This window comes from Candoia aspera, chromosome 8 (assembly GCF_035149785.1).
Source record: "Candoia aspera isolate rCanAsp1 chromosome 8, rCanAsp1.hap2, whole genome shotgun sequence".
Lineage (NCBI taxonomy): Eukaryota > Metazoa > Chordata > Lepidosauria > Squamata > Boidae > Candoia > Candoia aspera.
The window spans coordinates 28,288,141-28,307,361 of record NC_086160.1 but is presented as its reverse complement, the minus strand read 5'-3'; the positions used below and the strand labels follow the sequence as shown (position 1 = coordinate 28,307,361).

General features: G+C 35.5%; 1 protein-coding gene across 2 annotated transcripts in view; it reads left to right on the top strand.

Moving 5' to 3' along the window:
* Nucleotides 1-13,257, top strand: part of GALNT7 (polypeptide N-acetylgalactosaminyltransferase 7) — a 39,645-nt gene extending 26,388 nt beyond the window's left edge. For both annotated transcript variants that reach the window (XM_063310680.1, XM_063310679.1), the window contains exons 7-12: nucleotides 740-857; nucleotides 2,143-2,265; nucleotides 3,899-4,117; nucleotides 6,347-6,445; nucleotides 7,496-7,624; nucleotides 10,437-13,257. In XM_063310680.1, the coding sequence (XP_063166750.1) occupies nucleotides 740-857; nucleotides 2,143-2,265; nucleotides 3,899-4,117; nucleotides 6,347-6,445; nucleotides 7,496-7,624; nucleotides 10,437-10,574 (826 nt within the window). In that variant the 3' untranslated portion in view covers nucleotides 10,575-13,257. The remainder of the gene's footprint in view (nucleotides 1-739; nucleotides 858-2,142; nucleotides 2,266-3,898; nucleotides 4,118-6,346; nucleotides 6,446-7,495; nucleotides 7,625-10,436) is intronic.
* Nucleotides 13,258-19,221: the final 5,964 nt, after the last annotated feature.

Genomic DNA, 19,221 nt, shown 5'->3' with positions numbered 1-19,221 from the left:
GGGCTACGGTTCTGCTTTGATTCAATTATTCTTCACTAACCTTGCAACCTGGCTTATTTTCTTTTCAAAGATCCTTTTCCTGTAGCTAAAGTAAATGTGTTTTTTAATCATTCACTACAATTTTAAAAAAATGGATGCATTGTTTTTATTTTACTCTTTATGATTTCATTAAGTTCAAAATATTTCAGTGAAATTATGAAGCTTTGATGAATTAATTAAACATTTTTCTCTCTAACAGAAAAATGTTGGGACCCATATTCAAAATCCCAGTATTCAACAAAGGTCTTTTAATAACTTATAGGCAGAAACTTCCAATAGCTGAGCATTCTAGTCTTTGGCCCACTAATGCCTTTTTCTCTTTAAACCCCCCCCCCCTTTTTTTTTAACAAAAAACACATTTTCATCTTTTCTAAACTGATACAAATTGGCACATTGTGGATAATGCCTCCTTGTGTAAAAATAAAACAAGCTGTAATATTTTAACTGTTTTTTTAAGCTTGGAAAAGGGACTGTTCCATCCTAGCATTTTTTTTCCTTTATGTAACTGTTTAAAACTGTTGAGAGAAAGAAATGGACAGCATTTAATCTGCTTCAGTATTCCTAAATTGTAATGATCATATTGTGATTTCAGAATCAACGCTTTATAATTTCTGCATATCTAAGTTTTCCCCTGGTTCGTTAATAAAAGAACAATTTCTTCAGATAGGCTGCATAAAAACTATTTTTGTCTATCTTCTAGATCACCTGCGATGGCTGGTGGATTATTTGCCATTGAACGTGACTTCTTTTTTGAGTTAGGTCTCTATGATCCAGGTCTACAAATCTGGGGTGGTGAAAACTTTGAAATATCCTACAAGGTAAATAGTTGTTCCAAAGAGTTCATTACCATTTTTCAAGTAAACATCTGATCACTTTTCAGACTAGTTTTCATGTTCACCTTGATTAATAAAGGGACTAACTGCCATCTTCCTTCCTAGCACTCTGCTTCTAGTTGAAGTTATATAGACCGTTATGGAATACTCTTCCAGTCCTCTATTGTGGATATTTTAAAATTTAATTTTGTTTAATTTTGTTTTGTTTTATAGCGTAAGGCCCATGTATAGCTTTTTTTCTGTAGGACTTTTAAAAATATTTCTTTTCTAATAGGACATCTAGTGGTCTTTAGTCTGTGCCTTATTTGCCTAATATTTCATGAGATTGGGTTAAAAGGAAATTCGCAAAGGTGAAGTTGGAGACCTCTTTTATATGTTTTCACATAAATAATAAGAGACTTAAGATATGGCATCTTTTTCAAGTAACAACTTCGTAATTTTGAAGTTTGAACAAGCTCAGGTTGAATAATGTTGTACAATACATGGTTGACTAGATAGACAGCTTTACAGAAGCTTTACTTGCTGTAAAGTTTGTCATTGGGTGATATTTTTGATGAAATAATACCAAAATTCATACAAGCAGAGTTCATAAAGCCAATTTATGAACTAGAAAAATCTTTGAGTAAACCCACATAGATAGAATAGCTACGAATATATTAAAATATAAAATTATCTACTCTATTAAACTATCCGGAATTATATCAAGTTTTTGGAAACAAAAGACCAATATTGGTCTAATACCTTCTAAGAAGGAAGGAAGCTTTTAGACCTCTAGCCACATCTGTGTTTATTGCAATTAAAGAGTCCAACAAAATCCTACTAATAAAGTCAGAAATTGCATTTCTTTAGTGTGCTAAAATTTAATACATCAGCTTGAAACCTAATGAGCATTTTAATATGATCTAAAAAAAAACGATCTGGTCTCAGATTTACATTGTATCCTTTTGATTTTAATATAAGACTACAAAATGAAATGAGTTTCTAAAATTACCTGGAGATATGACTTCATAATTTGGCAGAAATCCAGTTAATATATTATAATCTTGGCTATTTATTAATACTGAACACTTATATTTTTTTTCTTCCAGATAAAATGTAAGTGCTTATTAGATTTAACTAGGGAAGATAGATTTCTTTGGTCATTCTGGCAGTAATGGTAAAAGTGCAGCTCGCTTAAATGCTTACTATGGAGCATTGACATTCTAAAATCTGCTTGCAAATACATTTTTTTTTAAAAAAATGTTTTAATCCCACATATTACAATGTTCAGATTTGGCAGTGTGGAGGGAAGCTACTGTTTGTGCCTTGTTCTCGTGTTGGACACATATATCGTCTCCAGGGATGGCAAGGGAATCCACCTCCAGCTTATGTTGGATCATCACCTACTTTAAAGGTAGTGTTTCTGTCCCTAAAATATTAATAGCAATAAATGTAAATCTACATCATCATTTCATGTTAATGGTTGAAATGCTTAAAATATTTTTAAATAGAGATACATATATTTAGCCAAATCAGGGAGCAAATTGAACTGCTTCTGTGGCCCTGAAAGTTGAAAGTGTATTTTTATAAAGTCAGTTAAACAAAATCATAACAAGATGTAATAAGCTATTTGCTGTTTTTGAGCACTGCAAAAGCCAGCCAATATGTCTGCAAAAATATTACTACTTTTACATTTTCTCCAGGATGGGATAAAGATTAGAGTTGAAAACTCATTCTACCTCCCAATGCTTCCTCCTAAAGGAGGAATCATTGGGGCTGTTCATCTCAGTGCTGAGAAATGTTGAGTCCTTTCCTGCAAATGACCCTTAATTCTGTCCAAAACTAAATATTTCAGTGACATTAAAGCAGAATTGAAAGAAGATTAACTCTAAATGCCCTCCATTTCAACTTTTGCTTGTTTATTGTTCTGCTGGGCCATCCAGGAGAACCAGTTTGGTGTAGTGGTTAAGGCAGCAAGCTAGACACTGTTAGACTGTGAGTTCTACAGTAGTCCCACCTTAGGCACGAAGCCAGCTGGATGACCTTGGGCCAGTCTCTCTCTGTCAGCCCTAGGAAGAAGGCAATGGCAAACCATTACTGAAATCTTACCAAGAAAACTGCAGGGACTAGTCCAGGCAGTCTCCAGGAGTCAACACTGACTCAAAGGGACCGAAAAAAAAAGCCTCCCTAGGGTCATTGTCCTCTGAATGAGATTAACAAGTATGATTATATAAACATATTTTTATTCAGTACTCCTTGAACTCCTTGCAGCTATCGGTCAAAACTGAGAGAAGACTGACATTTATTTCTTTGACATTGGACAGGTTTCCTGTAGTTTTATTTTGTTAACAAAAAAATTAAAGCTGTTCATAGGTTCACACCTGAAATGAATAGGAATGCAAAAATGTAAGGTCAAATATACATCACATCTAGGTTAAATAGACAACTTCTGACTATTTCAGAGTCAAATCAAGCCAAATTAGACCTAATTTGAATCTTCCAGTTGGTGCACATCCATCCTAATAATTTTCTTCTAATGTCTATCCCTGTTTAGTTAATAGATGAACATTCAGTAACCCCAAGCAATTTTTTGCAGTCTCTGGAAATCCATCTATGTAAATTGCACTGATGACACTTGGCAGTAGAGTTCTAAATGCAGCCTTTAGCTGTAAAAAGCTGCTTCATCCCTAGTTTGGGTGAATAAAAAATATGTAAAAATTTATCTGTAGAATTGCTTACTAATCATCCTGTAAGTTGGTAACTGGATAATTTTGTTAAAGTCTTAGCAATGTTCTTCTATCCCAACTATCACATTGTTAAAATAGATATGACTGTGATTAAACCTTTTTTATACCAGTGATAATTCATAGAGTGAGCTACTTTAAATCTATCTTTCACTGAAGATGTAAATTAACGTCATTGTGTGAAACATTCCGTTCATTCATAATATCCTTTCCTGAATGAGAGAGTGGAATAAAATCAGTCAAGTGAGATTGTTACTTTCCCTATTTTTAAAATGTATGCATTAATTTTTTGTGTTTTTACAGAACTATGTCCGTGTTGTGGAGGTCTGGTGGGATGAATTCAAAGATTATTTCTATGCTAGTCGTCCTGAAACAAAAGCACTAGCTTACGGTGATATATCTGACCTGAAGAAATTTCGTGAAGATCACAAATGCAAAAGCTTTAAATGGTTTATGGAAGAAATAGCTTATGATATAACTTCTCATTATCCGCTGCCACCTAGAAATGTGGAGTGGGGAGAGGTAACTATTCTTCGATCTAAATCAGTATTTTACACTGTCCTGGGCTAATATTAGACTTAATCCATCTAAGAGTGTATGCTCAGTTAGGAGAAGGGTATGGAATCTTGTTAGAAATAGGTGTCTTCTTATCTGCATAAAAGGAATCACAGTATTTAAACTATTGGAATCATATTAAGTTCTAAGATTCTCAGGTCTTCTGAACAAAACTGCAGGTTTGTCAGAAAACAGTGCTGATTTTCCAGGTAGGACTTGCAAACCAATTAGTAATACATACAGTATACCATATTCTTTCATGAGCTGAAACTTAAAACTTCAAATCTTTTGTACACAATTGCAAAAAGCAGCAAGCATTCATATATTAACATCAGATTTTAGGCATTATTGACTGGGGAGAATCAAAATTTTAGCATTAGTTGTGAACAGATGATTATTATACAGGGTAAAGCACTTTAAGAATGAAAACACACACGTTTTTAAACTGTGCCAACAATGTAGTTAGAGAAGAAAAAGCAGGTGAGCTGTAATATACTGTATTAAATGTGAATGCTGTCTGTGTTGTATTTGTTTGTATTAGTCAAAAGTGACAATAGGAATACTTCAGTATAACAACTGAACAAATATTTACTATCAACAATGAATACATATTAAACTGCCGTGCTTTTCAACTGTTGGTTTTTTATACATGCATTCTAACTGTTCTGGATAGAATGGCCCTTGGGCTTTGTCCAAAGGAGAGTTCTGTGATCAGTATGTTGTAATAAATAAGCCAACAGGAGTTAAAATATGTATTCATGAAATTGAATTTAGATGCCAAAGAGAAGGATATGTAAAGAAGCTGTTTAGTCATAATGATGGTCATTGAAGAGATTGATAAGGATTGAGGCATACAGAACAGAATATGGTAGGAAAAAGTAGGAAAAAACAAGATGAAAATCCAGAAGATTTTAAAATAAAGCCGGCAATTACTGCCAAGCCCATTTTGCCATTCACTAGTCCACTGACATTTGCCAATAATAGAGCATTAAATAGAATCAATAGCCACTGAAAATGATTCAGGGGAATTACATTCTTTGCTGTATGTAAATACTATTATATCACCCATCGTTAAAGGGTTGCCTTATTTGAAATAAACTCCTTGCTTTTTTCCTGTAACAAAACAGAATTCTTATTCTTATGCAACAAATATTTTCTATAATACCTTGGGTATGAGATGTGTAAAATATATTTCACTAGACTTCATTTATTGTGATTGCTGCTGTGAGATATTATTTAATACATAATACAGTCTTGTGGCAATGATAGAGAATATTATGACAGTTTCATTTATTTATTTATTTCATTTATTGGGAAAGCATGCTTTAGAAGATCAGTGGAATTTATAAAGGGAGAGTTCTCTTTGCTGATACTTAAGTTGAAGACAAGACATGATGTATGCACAAATTCTCTTGTTTTTCACTTCGATGCTCCATAGATAAACCAGGACTAAGGAACCTGTGGCCTCTAGATGTTGGTGAGCTACAGTTCAGCAGCTTCTTCTGCTGTGACCAACAAAGAAAAAAGTTGTGGTTGTAGTTTGCCAATATTTATTTATTTATTTATTAAATTTATATCACCGCCCATCTCCCCCAATGGGGAACTCTGGGCGGTTTACAATAAATAGCATTAAAAACATAGCCACATAAAAATTACATTAAAATATACATAAAAACAAATGTAAAAACCAAGTGGAGATGGAACACAATCACTAAGAGGTGCTATGGCGCCAGCCATCCCCAGGTTGAGCTATCACTCTCCCCCTCCCAAGCAAGGTGGCAGAACCAGGTCTTAAGTTTCTTCTGGAAGTCTGAGAGCGAGGAAACCTGTCTCAACTCCGAGGGCAAGATGTTCCAAAGGGCGGGTGCCACTGCAGAGAAGGCTCGCCTCCTGGACCCCTTAGGTTATCTGGAGATCCTTAGGTTCCTCATATCTGGAGATCCTTAGGTTCCTCATATCTGAAAGGATGTTTGAGAGTGGTCACAATATGCATTAATTATAAACAAGAGTTACAGGGTTTGCTTTGAATCTTTTATTGATCTTTAATGTACTGTTTACCTTTATATATTCCACTATTATATTGAGCTGTGGATTTGCTGTAGATTACAGATAACATTTTTGCATATTATTTCTATTTCTTCCTAATTTTATATATTGAAACATTTAACAATAATACAAATCGTAAATATGTTTCAGATTAGAGGTTTTGAAACAGCATACTGCATAGACAGTATGGGTCATACCAATGGGGGCTTTGTGGAACTCGGTCCATGCCATAGAATGGGAGGAAATCAGGTAAGTAGAATCAGATCATGTTTTGAATTGTGAAGAAAGCCAAAACATCAAATATTTGCTTATGATTTTTAGATTGCTGTGAGGTGTTGAAATAAAGCTTAGGGGCTGCCCTCCTCTCCCAGTCCAAGAGACTTTTTGTGATATAAGCATTACATAAATATTGAAAGTGTTATTACAGCTACATAGGCCTTGCCCCAATAATACTATGCTACAATCTGTTTATTGTTGATTTGTTTGAAATTGTTTCTTTTTAAAGAAATAAAACTGCTTTGAGTGTAATGTGTGCAGAAAATAGGTAAAGTGATTATGATTATTGTAATTCTGCTTCAGTTTATGTGATTCTGACAAATAAGATAAAGCAGCCAAAGGGTACAGATTTTAAGTTGCTACCTTAACTATCATGCCATGTAAGCAGGAATAATATTCTCCACTCTATATTTGTGTTCACTTAAGACTTAACAGTTTAGCTTCTATGTACCCTCCCTATATTTTAGTCTTTCAAACCAAATGTTTTTTTTTCCCCTGCAAGTTTCTGAATAGAACTGGAGATTACTGTATGTTGGCTGTTTATTTGAACTAATAGTTCTATATTCAGAAGAATGTAAAGGTTTTCTGAATATAATAAAATAGTGATCCATAAAATAACCCTAGTTTCAATATATGTATCTGAGTTGTTAAAATTGTGTATATAAAGTTATAGACTGTAAGTATTACAATTGCTGCTTGTTTAATGCATTCTTAATATATTTGATATGTGCAGTATATGGGTAAGGTATTTAACTAGGAATCGATAGATACACATTCAAGTTCCTCCTCAAACTTAGTATTTAGCATATAGCTTTCCAAAAATTTTATATCTTAATTCAGTATTTAAGGATTTATTTTTGCCAATACGTATTTAAGAATGCCTCTTTAATTATATTACAATTCATAGAATAAAAGACAAAATAGGCTGATTTCAGTCTTATTTGTATGCAACAATGTTTTATAAGTTAGCATTTTTTCAATTATTAGAACAAAATATGTGTTGTTTTTAATATTCATTTTTAGCTGTTCAGAATTAATGAAGCTAACCAACTCATGCAGTATGACCAGTGCTTGACTAAAGGCCCTGATGGATCAAAAGTTATGATTACACATTGCAATCTAAATGAATTCAAGGAGTGGCAGTATTTCAAGGTATCTGATCGGTGCTCAGAATACCATTAGGATGATGTGATTAATTCTGTTTATGAATTCTAGTCAGATTTAAACTATAGCATTTCGTAGGTTGAACTAGACATGAAATATTACCTTCTGATAAATGGATTCTTCTTTGTAACTGCCTCTGGCCATCATGGAAGTCATTACTGTATATGAACAAGATTTAATGACTTCATCCACAACATACTATAGTCCTAATGTGTATGTATGTATGTATTATTTTGTGACCTGAAAGGCAAGGGGGAAGGGTAATGAAAAAGTTGCAGGCACACTAGTAGTGTGGTACTTATAGGTCTTCAATTATAAGTCATTCATCAGATCAAGTGTCTCTGTTGCCAGTTGCAGTTGTGGGTCATGGAATTATATTTCTGACTTAGAACTGGGTGTTTCTGATAAGAAAACTTGCTTTCATGTTTCCTAGTTATTTATTTATAAGATTTGTCTGCCACCTGAAATCTTACTGGACTCTAGGTGTCCTATTCTACAATACAATGCAAAATCACTATAATTAATTAAATAACAATGCATTTGGCAATTAAACAGTAAAAGTAATAAGCTAACATTCATTAGATGGAATATGGCACCACTGGTTGCATTTAATCCCCAAAGGGATTGGAAGGCCTTCAGGGTTGGGATGATCCTCACTTCCAGGGCAAGCTATTCCAGAGGAGGAGAGCTGTGACAGAGGATGCTCACTGTTTTTCCTGTATGTACTGGTAGGTGAGGACTTTTAGCAGGGGCTTCCTAGATGTTTGGGTCGAGAGGGCAAAAACTATTGGGGAAAGGCATGTCTAAGGTACCTTTGCCTTGAGCTATATAGGGTTGTGTATATAGTAACCAGAACCTTGAATTGCACTTGAAACCTATTGATAACCAGTGCAGTTCTTGTAGCAGAGAGGTAACATAGCAATATCATGGTTGAGTGCTGAACGTTAATTCCACTGCATTCTGGTCTAGCTGAAGATTCTGGGTGGTCTTCAAGTGCAGTTCCATGTACAACAAGTTACAGTAATCTAATCTAGAGATAACAAGGGCTTGAATGACCCCCTTAAGTGCATCCTGTAATAGAAGCTGTACAAAAAACCTCCTAACTATTGTCTCCACTTGCTCTTCGAAGAAGAGCTGTGAGTTGAGGAGGACTCCCAGATTGCAGGCCTCCTTTTTCTTAGGAAACACATAGCCATTAAGAGTTGGGGATGGTGCAGTCCTGGAACCTTCCAAATCAGCAGCCCCTCTTGTCTTATTTGGGTTGAGTCTGAGCCTGTTTTTCCCTGTTTACAACCAGAGTACCTGCAGATGCCAGGTCATGACTTCCACCACATCTCACATTGGGCCCAGAGTAGAGATGTATAACTGGGTATCATCTGCATATTGATACCTCATCCCAAACTAACAGATGATGTCTCCCAGAGGTTTCACATAGACCTTGAATAAGATAGAGGAAAGGACTGAACCCTGAGGTACCTCATATTGAAGTGCCTGTAGGTCTAACCTCTCTGCTCCCCAATTAGCATTTTGGCCTGCCCACCCAGGTATGAGGAGAATCACCATAACACTGGGCCTCTGATTTCCAACACTGGTAGGTGGTCCAGAATGATACTGCAGTTGACAGTATTGAAGGTTGCTGAGTGATCTAGGAGGACAAGGATGGTTGCGCTGCTTTCGTCCAAGCCTTGTCACAGGTCATCCTTGAGAGTGACCAGTGCTGTTTTCATACCATATCCAGGCCAGAACCAAGATTGCCAAGGCTTTAGATAATCTTTATCTTCCAGAACTTTCTGCAACTTCAGCTCTACCACTTACTCAGTACTCTACCCCAAAAGGGAAGGTTAAACATAGGATGGAAATTGTTTAATTCTGATGGGCCAGACCTGGCCTCTTGAATGGGAAGATGAGTGCCTCTGGCTTCTCCTCTCAAAAAAGATGTTGATTACAGCTCAGAACCAGCTCCTAGTTCCTTCCTTCCCTGCAGGAGGGCAGGAGTCCAGTCTGCAAGTGGTAGAGCCAAGAACACAGAGGACTTTGTGTACCCCCTCCTTTGAGGGAGAGTTCCTAGAGGTGAGACCCCTTGGTCCTCACTAATCCCACTAGGTTGAGTCAGAATGTGGTTGGTGGGATGGGTTGTGTGAATGAATAAAGTGGGTGGGATTGCTTTGTTAGTGTTACTGCTCTGCTTCTCGTGTTATGTGTTATGTACTGTTGTGTGGCTAGGATTGGGAAGAGGAGTCATTAATAATTATTGGTTTGACTGTGACTCGCAGGGGCTCTCAGGGACAGGGGATTTGATTGCAGATGGTTAAAAATGGAGGGAGGTATAACAGTAGGAATAGGCAAGGGAAGTTGGAACACAAGATGTAATTGTGCAAAGGCTGTCACAGCCACAGCCTTCACCTAGCAGGAACTTTGATTCCAGAACCCCCAAATTGTGAGCCAACTCCATGGTGTGATGCTTTCTAGAGTTAAAGATGAAATATTTACAGATTCAATAGGCCTTTGAACTACAGTAATTTTGTCTAGCTAGGATTCATATTGAGCCTAGCTACAATATATTTGTATTCCTTTGTATAAATATTTTTTTCTTGTAAATCTGTCTAATAGTAATTAGAAGATGTCTTTCAAAAATTCAGGATCCATAGAGCTGTTAGGCTTAGGCAGGTTGCCCTAACAAATAGTTCCTAACCTATATTCCTAGTCTGTTATTGATAAGTTAAAGAGAATAATAATGCAATTAAATTTAAATGGTCAGTTTTTAATTGGAAACTAATAGCTTATTGCTTTTGTTTTCCAGAATATTCATAGATTTACTCACATCCCATCAGGAAAATGCTTGGACCGTTCAGAGGTTCTACACCAAGTATTTATTTCAGATTGTGACTCAAATAAAGCAACACAAAAATGGGAAATGAACAATATCCTAAGTGTGTAGAAAAATAGCTGCATCTACCTACTGACAAATGTAATTTGTATAGAACTGAAAATAGCCTGAAAACTGCTGCAACTGTTAACTTGTATAGCTGGGAGCCTGGAATCTCCTTATCTGGATGAAGGACTTAGATGGACTACAATAGATTTATCATCTGCAGTTAATGTTTACAAAAACTGCTCTTACCTTAAACGTCAATAGATGTTTACATCTGTTTGTTTTGTTTTAGGATGTTGTTTTAAGATGTTCTGGCTTATCATTTAAAGTGCTTTGACTCTGTTTCACTGGAACAAAGTTAGAAGCACAGGCTTGGATCCAAAGTAGTGGGAGGTTGTTTCTTCTTGGGCAAGAGGGCATTTCGTTTTCTTGTTATGGTGACAACCCTATCCCAAAGCCCTCCTTAAGGACCTTCTGTAAACTTTCTAAATGATGTAAAGGGCTGGAAATCGGCAACTTCCCAGGTGCATATAAGTGCCTTTCACTTGGGCACAAGCAAAAGAATTGGATCCAAGTATTTGATGTCTTCTTTGGGATTACACTCAGGGGTTTGCAGTCAGTTTTTGTTTTTGTTTTTGTTCCAACACACTCACTTGAAAAAGCTTGGAGTATAATGTGGTGGTTATCAACTTGTTATATGTTATTTTGATTTTACATTTTACCAAGCACTGCCACAGGTTTATAGCCAAGGTGGCCTTCTTTCATAGTCATGCTGCTTTTTTGAAAAAGGAATCTTCAGTATATTTAGTGCCTCCTTAATTTTTCCTCCTTAGCTAACCAGAGAAAATTTGTTACAGCATGGGTATGTTGAAGTCTCTCCCTTTTTATTAGAAATAGGAATAATTAGCAATGCCCTCATTATGTTCAAATAATGTTGCTAATTTTACTAGTGTACTCTTTATTCCTGATTAGTACATTAAATAATGCATGCATAAAGCATACCAATAATGCTGTGCAAGGGCCCAAAATAGTAATCTTAAAACATCTTGAACATTTTAAATGAGGAAACTGGTGTAAAGGGTTGCACTTAAATCCATGAACCATTTGTGTAAAGTAACATTGAAACAGTTTAAGTCTCTAATTTGTTGCATCAAGTGGAAGTCAGCATGCTGAATTGCAACTAAAAGAATACAAGCACTAATTTCCCTGCTGTATTATGCCTTACATAAAAAGATACGTCAGAAATAAAAAAAATCTGCATAAAATAGAGTAGTAAAATTTATCTAGTTCAGTTCATAAAGTTGAATCCAATTTCTCAACGATTTCTGAATTATTTTACAGGCAGTATTTGGTTAGAGATCTATCCATGTAGTAGAATTGGGCAGTGGGTTTTTGTTTTCTTTGGTACATAAATGACTTCAAAACTTTGTTCTTCCAAATGATTAATTTCAAATAATCTTCCAAATGATTAATTTCAAATAATTAAGAGATGTTTTGAACAATGGGATTTGCCATAGCGTGAAGACAAAATCAAATATAGAAAATTAAATATATATATTAGGGCTGTGATGTGACTTGGTTTAAGTTTCAAGAAGGTTCTTGGGAGAATTCAGGGATGTGAACATAATATCGGTCTTCAGATTTTTAAGGCAGGCATCTTTTTTCCTGAGAACACATGAGATCTGTAGAGGGAAGATGTACGATCCAAGAAACTGCTTTAGAGTTGCACATAGGTGTTTCATTCACACTCCAGTGCTCTCTGAATCACCTTTTCCAAATTATTTTGAAGCACTTCACAGTTCTAACTAATTAAAAAAGAACATATTTTTAAAAAATGTGGGATTAATAAAACACATTTTGGGGGAAATGAAACAATGTTCAAATAAAATATTCAGTCTTAAAAAATAATCTCAATAAGCATACTATTACATTGTGGGTCTGGTGTGAAGACCTGTATTCTACTGAAATAACTTATTATGCATAAAATCAATGCCTTCAGTTTCATTTTAAAATTAAACTCTTAAATGGTTTTACTGAATTTCAAAAATAATTTCAGTAGTGCAGGTCTTTGGCCCTAATTTTTTCTACCCCTAAAAGAGAATGATGGAGATACTTCATTTAAATGGATAAATGCTGACCTTAAGACTAGTTACATGTAATTTAGTTTTACAGTGATTTTATTTTCCAGGCATCTGTCTTTTGGGGACTCCATTAAAAAGTGTCATAAATTAACTTAGAAATAAAGGTGGAAGAAGCTGGGGAAAAGGTGATAAAATATTTGGGTACATTTAGTATTTCTTTGAATGAAATTATTTCATTTGTTTTGGGATATAGATTAATTTAATCATATTACTATGCATAAGTGAAAGAGATTGCACGTTGTGCAGGTGTATGTGTGCTAAATGGGTATTGTGTGCAATTCCATTTAAAAATGATTATGTGAGAATGGATCTGTATTTTTAAGCTTAAACCTTATGACAACATAAGCCGTTACTCCTAATGACTTTTCCTACTGTAAATTGCTTTTCAAGAAATAGATCCCATATCCTTGCTCTGTAAGTTGATCACTATGCATTTCTACTCATTTTATAAATTTGATTTATGCAGATTTTGATACACTGTATGTTTCTGTAAAGATTGTATAAATCTTCAAAGTTTTACAAGAGTAACTCTGGGGATTTTCTGTATATCTTCTGGGTTGCTTGTTTTTTAGGTGAAGAAATAAATTTTAACTTGTGGGTTTATAATATATTTGCACCAATAATTGATTTTTCCCTAGTCTTGTTCATAATAATCAAAATATTTTAAATTATATTTTTTAATGCATACATGATAGAGGGGTGGATGGATGGATGGTTGTGCTGCCTCATCATGGCAGTTGGATGTGGTATTCCTGAGTGGGATGAAGAAAGAAGTATATTCCAAAAGTATATATTCCCAGCAGGGTCATCCAAGTCATGAAGGTCATCCCAGCTGCCCAGTTAAAACAAGCTGGCATTTAGATTGGGCATAAGCAATATAGGAAAATGCTAGAAGGGATTATCATTTTAGTGACAATGGCAAAGGCATCAATTTATACTACACAGGAGAAGGCAATGATAAACCACTCCTGTATTTTTATTAAGAAAACCACATGATTAGAAAATAACGATAGGGGTATACATGAAGTGAAAAATGTGTTTTGTCCTGTGCTTAGAGATAAAACATGCCTTAGAAATTTGACTGGGCCAATCCAGGTGGATTATGGTCCAGCTAATGCGAAATACAAATAATTTAGGTTGATCTCGGTTTCAACTGAGGCAAATTTGGAAGAGTCTTACAGGCAAATAGGGCAGTGCTAGGACACTTCCTTCCTCTCTCAGGTGTGGGTTATGCAGCACCCTGCTTGCTGAACTTCCCAGGACCATTCCCAGTCTGGAAGTGCAGAATCTAGCACAATGGGGTCACTGGAAGTCCATTGTTGTAGTAGCTGTGGGTGTTATTCTGTGATGCCGCTTATGGTTTTCTATCAGTTTTTGGTGGTGCCTTTCTTCAAGGCCAGTGGAGGCTTCATAGCACAGGGCTCGCCAGTGGGTTCTGTCAGTAGCCACAGTTTCTTGTTCCCTTGGCTGGATGTCACATTGGAGTAAGGTACCCTTCACAGCATTTTTGTAGTGCTTGCGTGGTCAACCTCAAGGTCTCTTCCCAGACTCCAGTACACTATAGAGCAACTGGCAAGGCATACGGTGGTTATCCATTCTGATTATGTATCCTACTCACCACATCTGAGCTCTGATAATCAGGGACTCAATGCTCGTGGACTCTGCATGATCCAAGACTTCCAAGTTGGAGACATGGTCTTGCCAGTGAATGCTGAGGATGGAGCAGAGTGCACGCATGTGAAATTTCTCCAGTTGTTTGATGTGCCTTTGGTACAGAGTCCAGGACTCTCATCCATATAGGAGAGAAGGGATAACCACAGCTCCGTAGCCTTTCAGCTTTGTGAAGATACGGATGTTGTGTTGATTGAGCACTCTAGTACGCAGCTGCCCCAGTGCCTGGCTGGCCTTGCTGATTGTGGAGTCAATTTCTTTGTCCAAAGACCCATCACTTGAGATGCTTCCCAAGTATTTGAATCTGTTTACATTTGTCAGCTGGGTGTCATCAACAGTGATTTTTGTCTCTACAGGGTTGGTATTTGGCATGGGCTGGTAAAGTACTTCAGTCTTGTTCACTCTGATAGGCCAAAAAGCATAGCAACGTCAAAATTCGTTCAGCATCAACTGTAGATCACTGCTTTTGTACACCAGGAGTGCACACTCGTCAGCAAAGAGGGTTTCTTGGATGACTGTAAGGAGGCATTTCGTCCATGTAGTCAAGCAGCGAAAGTCAGAGAGCCGTCCAAGCAGTACCTGATGTACATTTTTTTTTTGATGTACACACCTTTGGCAGAACATCCATGCTGTAGATCCATGAGCCAACAAAGCACACATGCTTTGATCCATGCACAAGCTTCCTGATACTATTCATGGAATATTTTGCATATCCCTAATACATGAATATTAAACTAGAACTAAAATGCCCATTAACAGATGTAGCATCAAATCTTATTATGAAAGGCAATAAAACTTTATTGTACCAAGCCAATTCTTACATCAATTGCCCTTGAAAATAAGTTGCTATTCGTGCTACTAAGTGTATAATGTATGTTGGTAGAAGAGAACTCATAATTTTCCAGTAAGTATTCACACCTGTTTTAAAAAGCAGTAAGAAATTAAACAAGATATGGTATTGTCAGTGTAATTTTGTGGTTTGCTGTACTATCAGAGGGGAGTTTGAAAACTTAGGAATTGCATTTCCCAATCTAGCCATTCTGAGGAAGACTCAAATTTAAATATTCTTGAATAGGAGTGGATGAAATTAAGGTTTTCCATCCAAATGTTGATTTCATTTTGAGTGTTATGCTACATATTTGTCTAATAGCAGCTAGGTTTTGATCAAAAAGCAAAATATAGCTGTTAATTTAATAACCATTATTTTCATTAGCAGACACAAAATTCAATGATTTGTGGACATTCAGCATGTGCCAAAATTGGGGTGTTTCTGCTTAGAAACAGGTATTTAATATGAGTATGGTTATGAATCAAATTCCTTATCCACCTATTTATCACCATTAAGCAAGTATACATTGAGCTGAATATGCAACCAGTTTATCCCCAAACATGCAATAATTAATAAAGTCCCTACAATGACTGTTTTCTACTAATGTATTATAAAAAGCCTGTAATTAAATCTAGAAATAGTACAGTATGTGAGGATAAGGAAGGACAGGAAAGTGCTAAAAAATCAGGGGGAGGCCTGCCAATAGAATATGCTGCCATGGTTACTGCTGAGACTAACACAATAAGAAACCAGCACACAGGCCACACAGAGGTGGCAAAGGTAGCATCGTGGAAATACATAGCCTTACCCTGCGTGGTCCATAAAGTCAGGGATCCCTCCATGTTTTATTTTGGTCAAAACTCAAAAGCATTTTGGGTTTTGGTTCTGTTGAAATGCACACACATTAAAATGGTTCAGCAGAATTTCTGGAACTTTGAAAGAGAGCTGCAAATTGGGAAAATTGAAAATTGAAAATAGCTATATTTTGCATGTGGAAAAAGAAACAATTTATTTGGACTTGCATTCTGTTAACATGAGATGTTGAAGTTCCCTTAAGCAAGTTCTATTACTGTTGCAAAGCATCGTTGAATTTAGCTGTTCTGGTTATAATTATGCTTCAAATATAAAAGTATTTTATAAGGAACTTCTTAGGTACTTTTCCCATGAGTTACTTTTTCCTTTTCAAAGTATTTGTATAAGGTAAAGAAGTCACCTAGTAAAGCAATGCACTCACATTTATTCATCTTTTTTTTTTTGTCTTAATGTTGTCTTAATGTCTACATTCTAAAAATCTTTGAATTCTAATCAGTGCTAGAAAGAGCTGAGTACTGCTAGGTTCTACCTGTAAGGAGGCAAAATTATGGCTAGTAGGCCTTAGTCTAGTCAAGGAAGCTAGTCTGCCTAAGATCTGGGTTGCATTTAAAGATAAACAAGCTGAGGAATTCAGCTTTAAGAATATGCTATTGCTGAATCTGACAAAAACTGTTTTTAGACATTGCCATGACAAATTGGAGATTTAATTTTTTAGTATATTTTACCATGTGTAAATCATGAGAGAATACATTTATGTTGTTTATTTCTAATTAATCCTTTGTTATAGAGTACCTTTTATTTTTGGTTTCTTGTTACCATATAGCTTGTGCCTGTATCATTACGAACTGAGCTTTTCAGCAGAAACCCTACTCACAGCCAGAACATCAATGACATGTTAAACCAAATCTGATAACTATGAATTACTTCCCAATTTATTGCATGCCAGACCATACAACAGTCATTATTCACTGCCAGTACTTCCTTTCCTTCACTCATTTTGTCAGTATCTCAGCACCTTTTCTATACTGGTCAACCAATGCTTTCTAGATTTTGCAACCCCTCTCTCCCAATTAACAACAGAGAGAAAAAAAGTCGTGAATTGTGATTGTAGACTTATTGGACCAGGTAAAGCAGATTTACATTCCCTTCTATGGCTTAATTTCATTTATGGGAGAGGAAGGGGAGAGAAGGCTGAAGATGAGCAGGGAGTGCAGCTGGGATGCCATTTTGCCTACAGAGGCCAGAAGGGAGGAGTTAACTATAAATTATGCATGCACACACACATGCACAGGTTTCAAACTAATTTCATAATATACAAACTACATAATAGCTTCTGAAACTGAATTGGGAATGAGGTCCTCATTGACTAGTGCTAGAGCAGTAGTTGCAAGTATCCTTTATCATCACTGTGGGTCAGGGAGCTACACTCATCTCCATTACATACTTTTAAAGTTTAGAGTTTTAGCATAAATGTACTGTACCCTTAAAAACGCTATTGGAAACTGCTGTTTCTATAAACCCAGATATTTTATATATTCATCTTTACCACATTCACATCAAGCATATATCCCAAAATTTAAAATAAGCAGCCACATCATACTCTGCCTAAGTTTAGACACAATTCAGAATGTGCTTATAGCTATGGTCATTCAAAACTTAAGAGGCAGAGTCACTCTATCCACACAGGAGGCGGTGAAATACCAACAAAATGGTTATGAAACAGCAAATACAAATGAGGATTGTAAATTGCCTTCAGACTGAAAGCTAGTACATTAATCTTTCATTAAAAAAATAAAATTCTGAGAGAAAAATTTAAGGTAGATAATAGGACATTTGGTACTGAGCATCAGAAGACAGAATTTGAACTCTGTGTACAAATGATGCACATATAATTGCTAACTTCTACTGAAATCTGAAACAGAAGAACAAGTGAAAGAGTGTATGATGAAATGGGCTAAGTACTTTGGACCCAACATACTGATGGAACAGTGAGAAAATACATGGTTAAAAGGATTGAAATTTACATTATAATTTCCATTATAACTTAAAAGAGAATTTTTTATAAAACAACATACTTATGACCCCATAAAAATTGTCTAGAATGTATAAAGTTACTTCAAATTTATGTTGGAAATATGAATAACATTAAGGGTCATTTTATCTTGCCTGGTGGACTTGTAAAAAAGCCATACATTTCTGGGTTCAAACACATATAATGATACAAAGAATTTTAAACATCAACATTCAACTGAAACCAGAATTTTTCTTGCTGGGATTAATGGACAATTAGAAAAGAGTCATAGAAGATAATTTTCATTTTACTGCTGCAAGAATATTGTATGTGTAAAAATGGAAAGACTCTGAAATACCCACAATGGAGGAATGGTTGGTGAATATGACAGAACTAGCAAAGATGGCAAAATTAACCTCTTTTATTAGAGAAAGGTCAACAACTACATTTACTAGTGATTGAAAACCCCTTATGGACTTTTTGCTGAAAGAGAAAAATGAACTTGTGATTTATGGGTTTGAAGACAGAAGGAGTAGCTTATGGAAAAGAAAAGATGATGTAACCTTAGAGACCAAGGTAAAAATGTATTCGTAACTGTTGTCAATAAGATTGAAAGCTACTTCTTTATAACTTTTTTCACTATTTACTATTTTTATCACCTTTATTTTCTCTTATGGTTTTTACCTTAAAATTTTAAAAATTATATATAAAAAAATTCTGACATCTTATCTGGTAGAAGATAAATCCTGATTTTAATACATTTTGGAATTCACTGAAACAAAAGTAGTGATAAAAGTGTAGTTGTGCTTGCATGACACACTAATAAAAGTGGTTTACTCAGTGCTTTGGACTTTATGCCACACACCAAATCATTTACTAAAAAAACCAGACTGAACTTGTACAACATACCAAGCTAAAGTGTAGTCAGTTCAATATACTGTGTGAACAGTCTATTAAGAGAATTAAAAGCACAACCAAGAACATAAGGCTGAGTTTAGCTTACATGTTTTAAACCACTGGAAATCCAATTCTCAGTCACCAGCTCTTCATCTTTTCTGTTAGTCTAGCAAATTCAAGCCAAATTATTCCAGAGTTAACCTCAAGAAAGCATATAAAGATAGTCTTTCTCCCTCTACTTCTTTAATGGTACTTGATCATTAGAAAGAAAATGTATATTGTGCAATTCAGAGATAGAAGGGGAAAAAAATAACCCATCTATCATTTTAAAGTTGGACACCAGTATTCGTG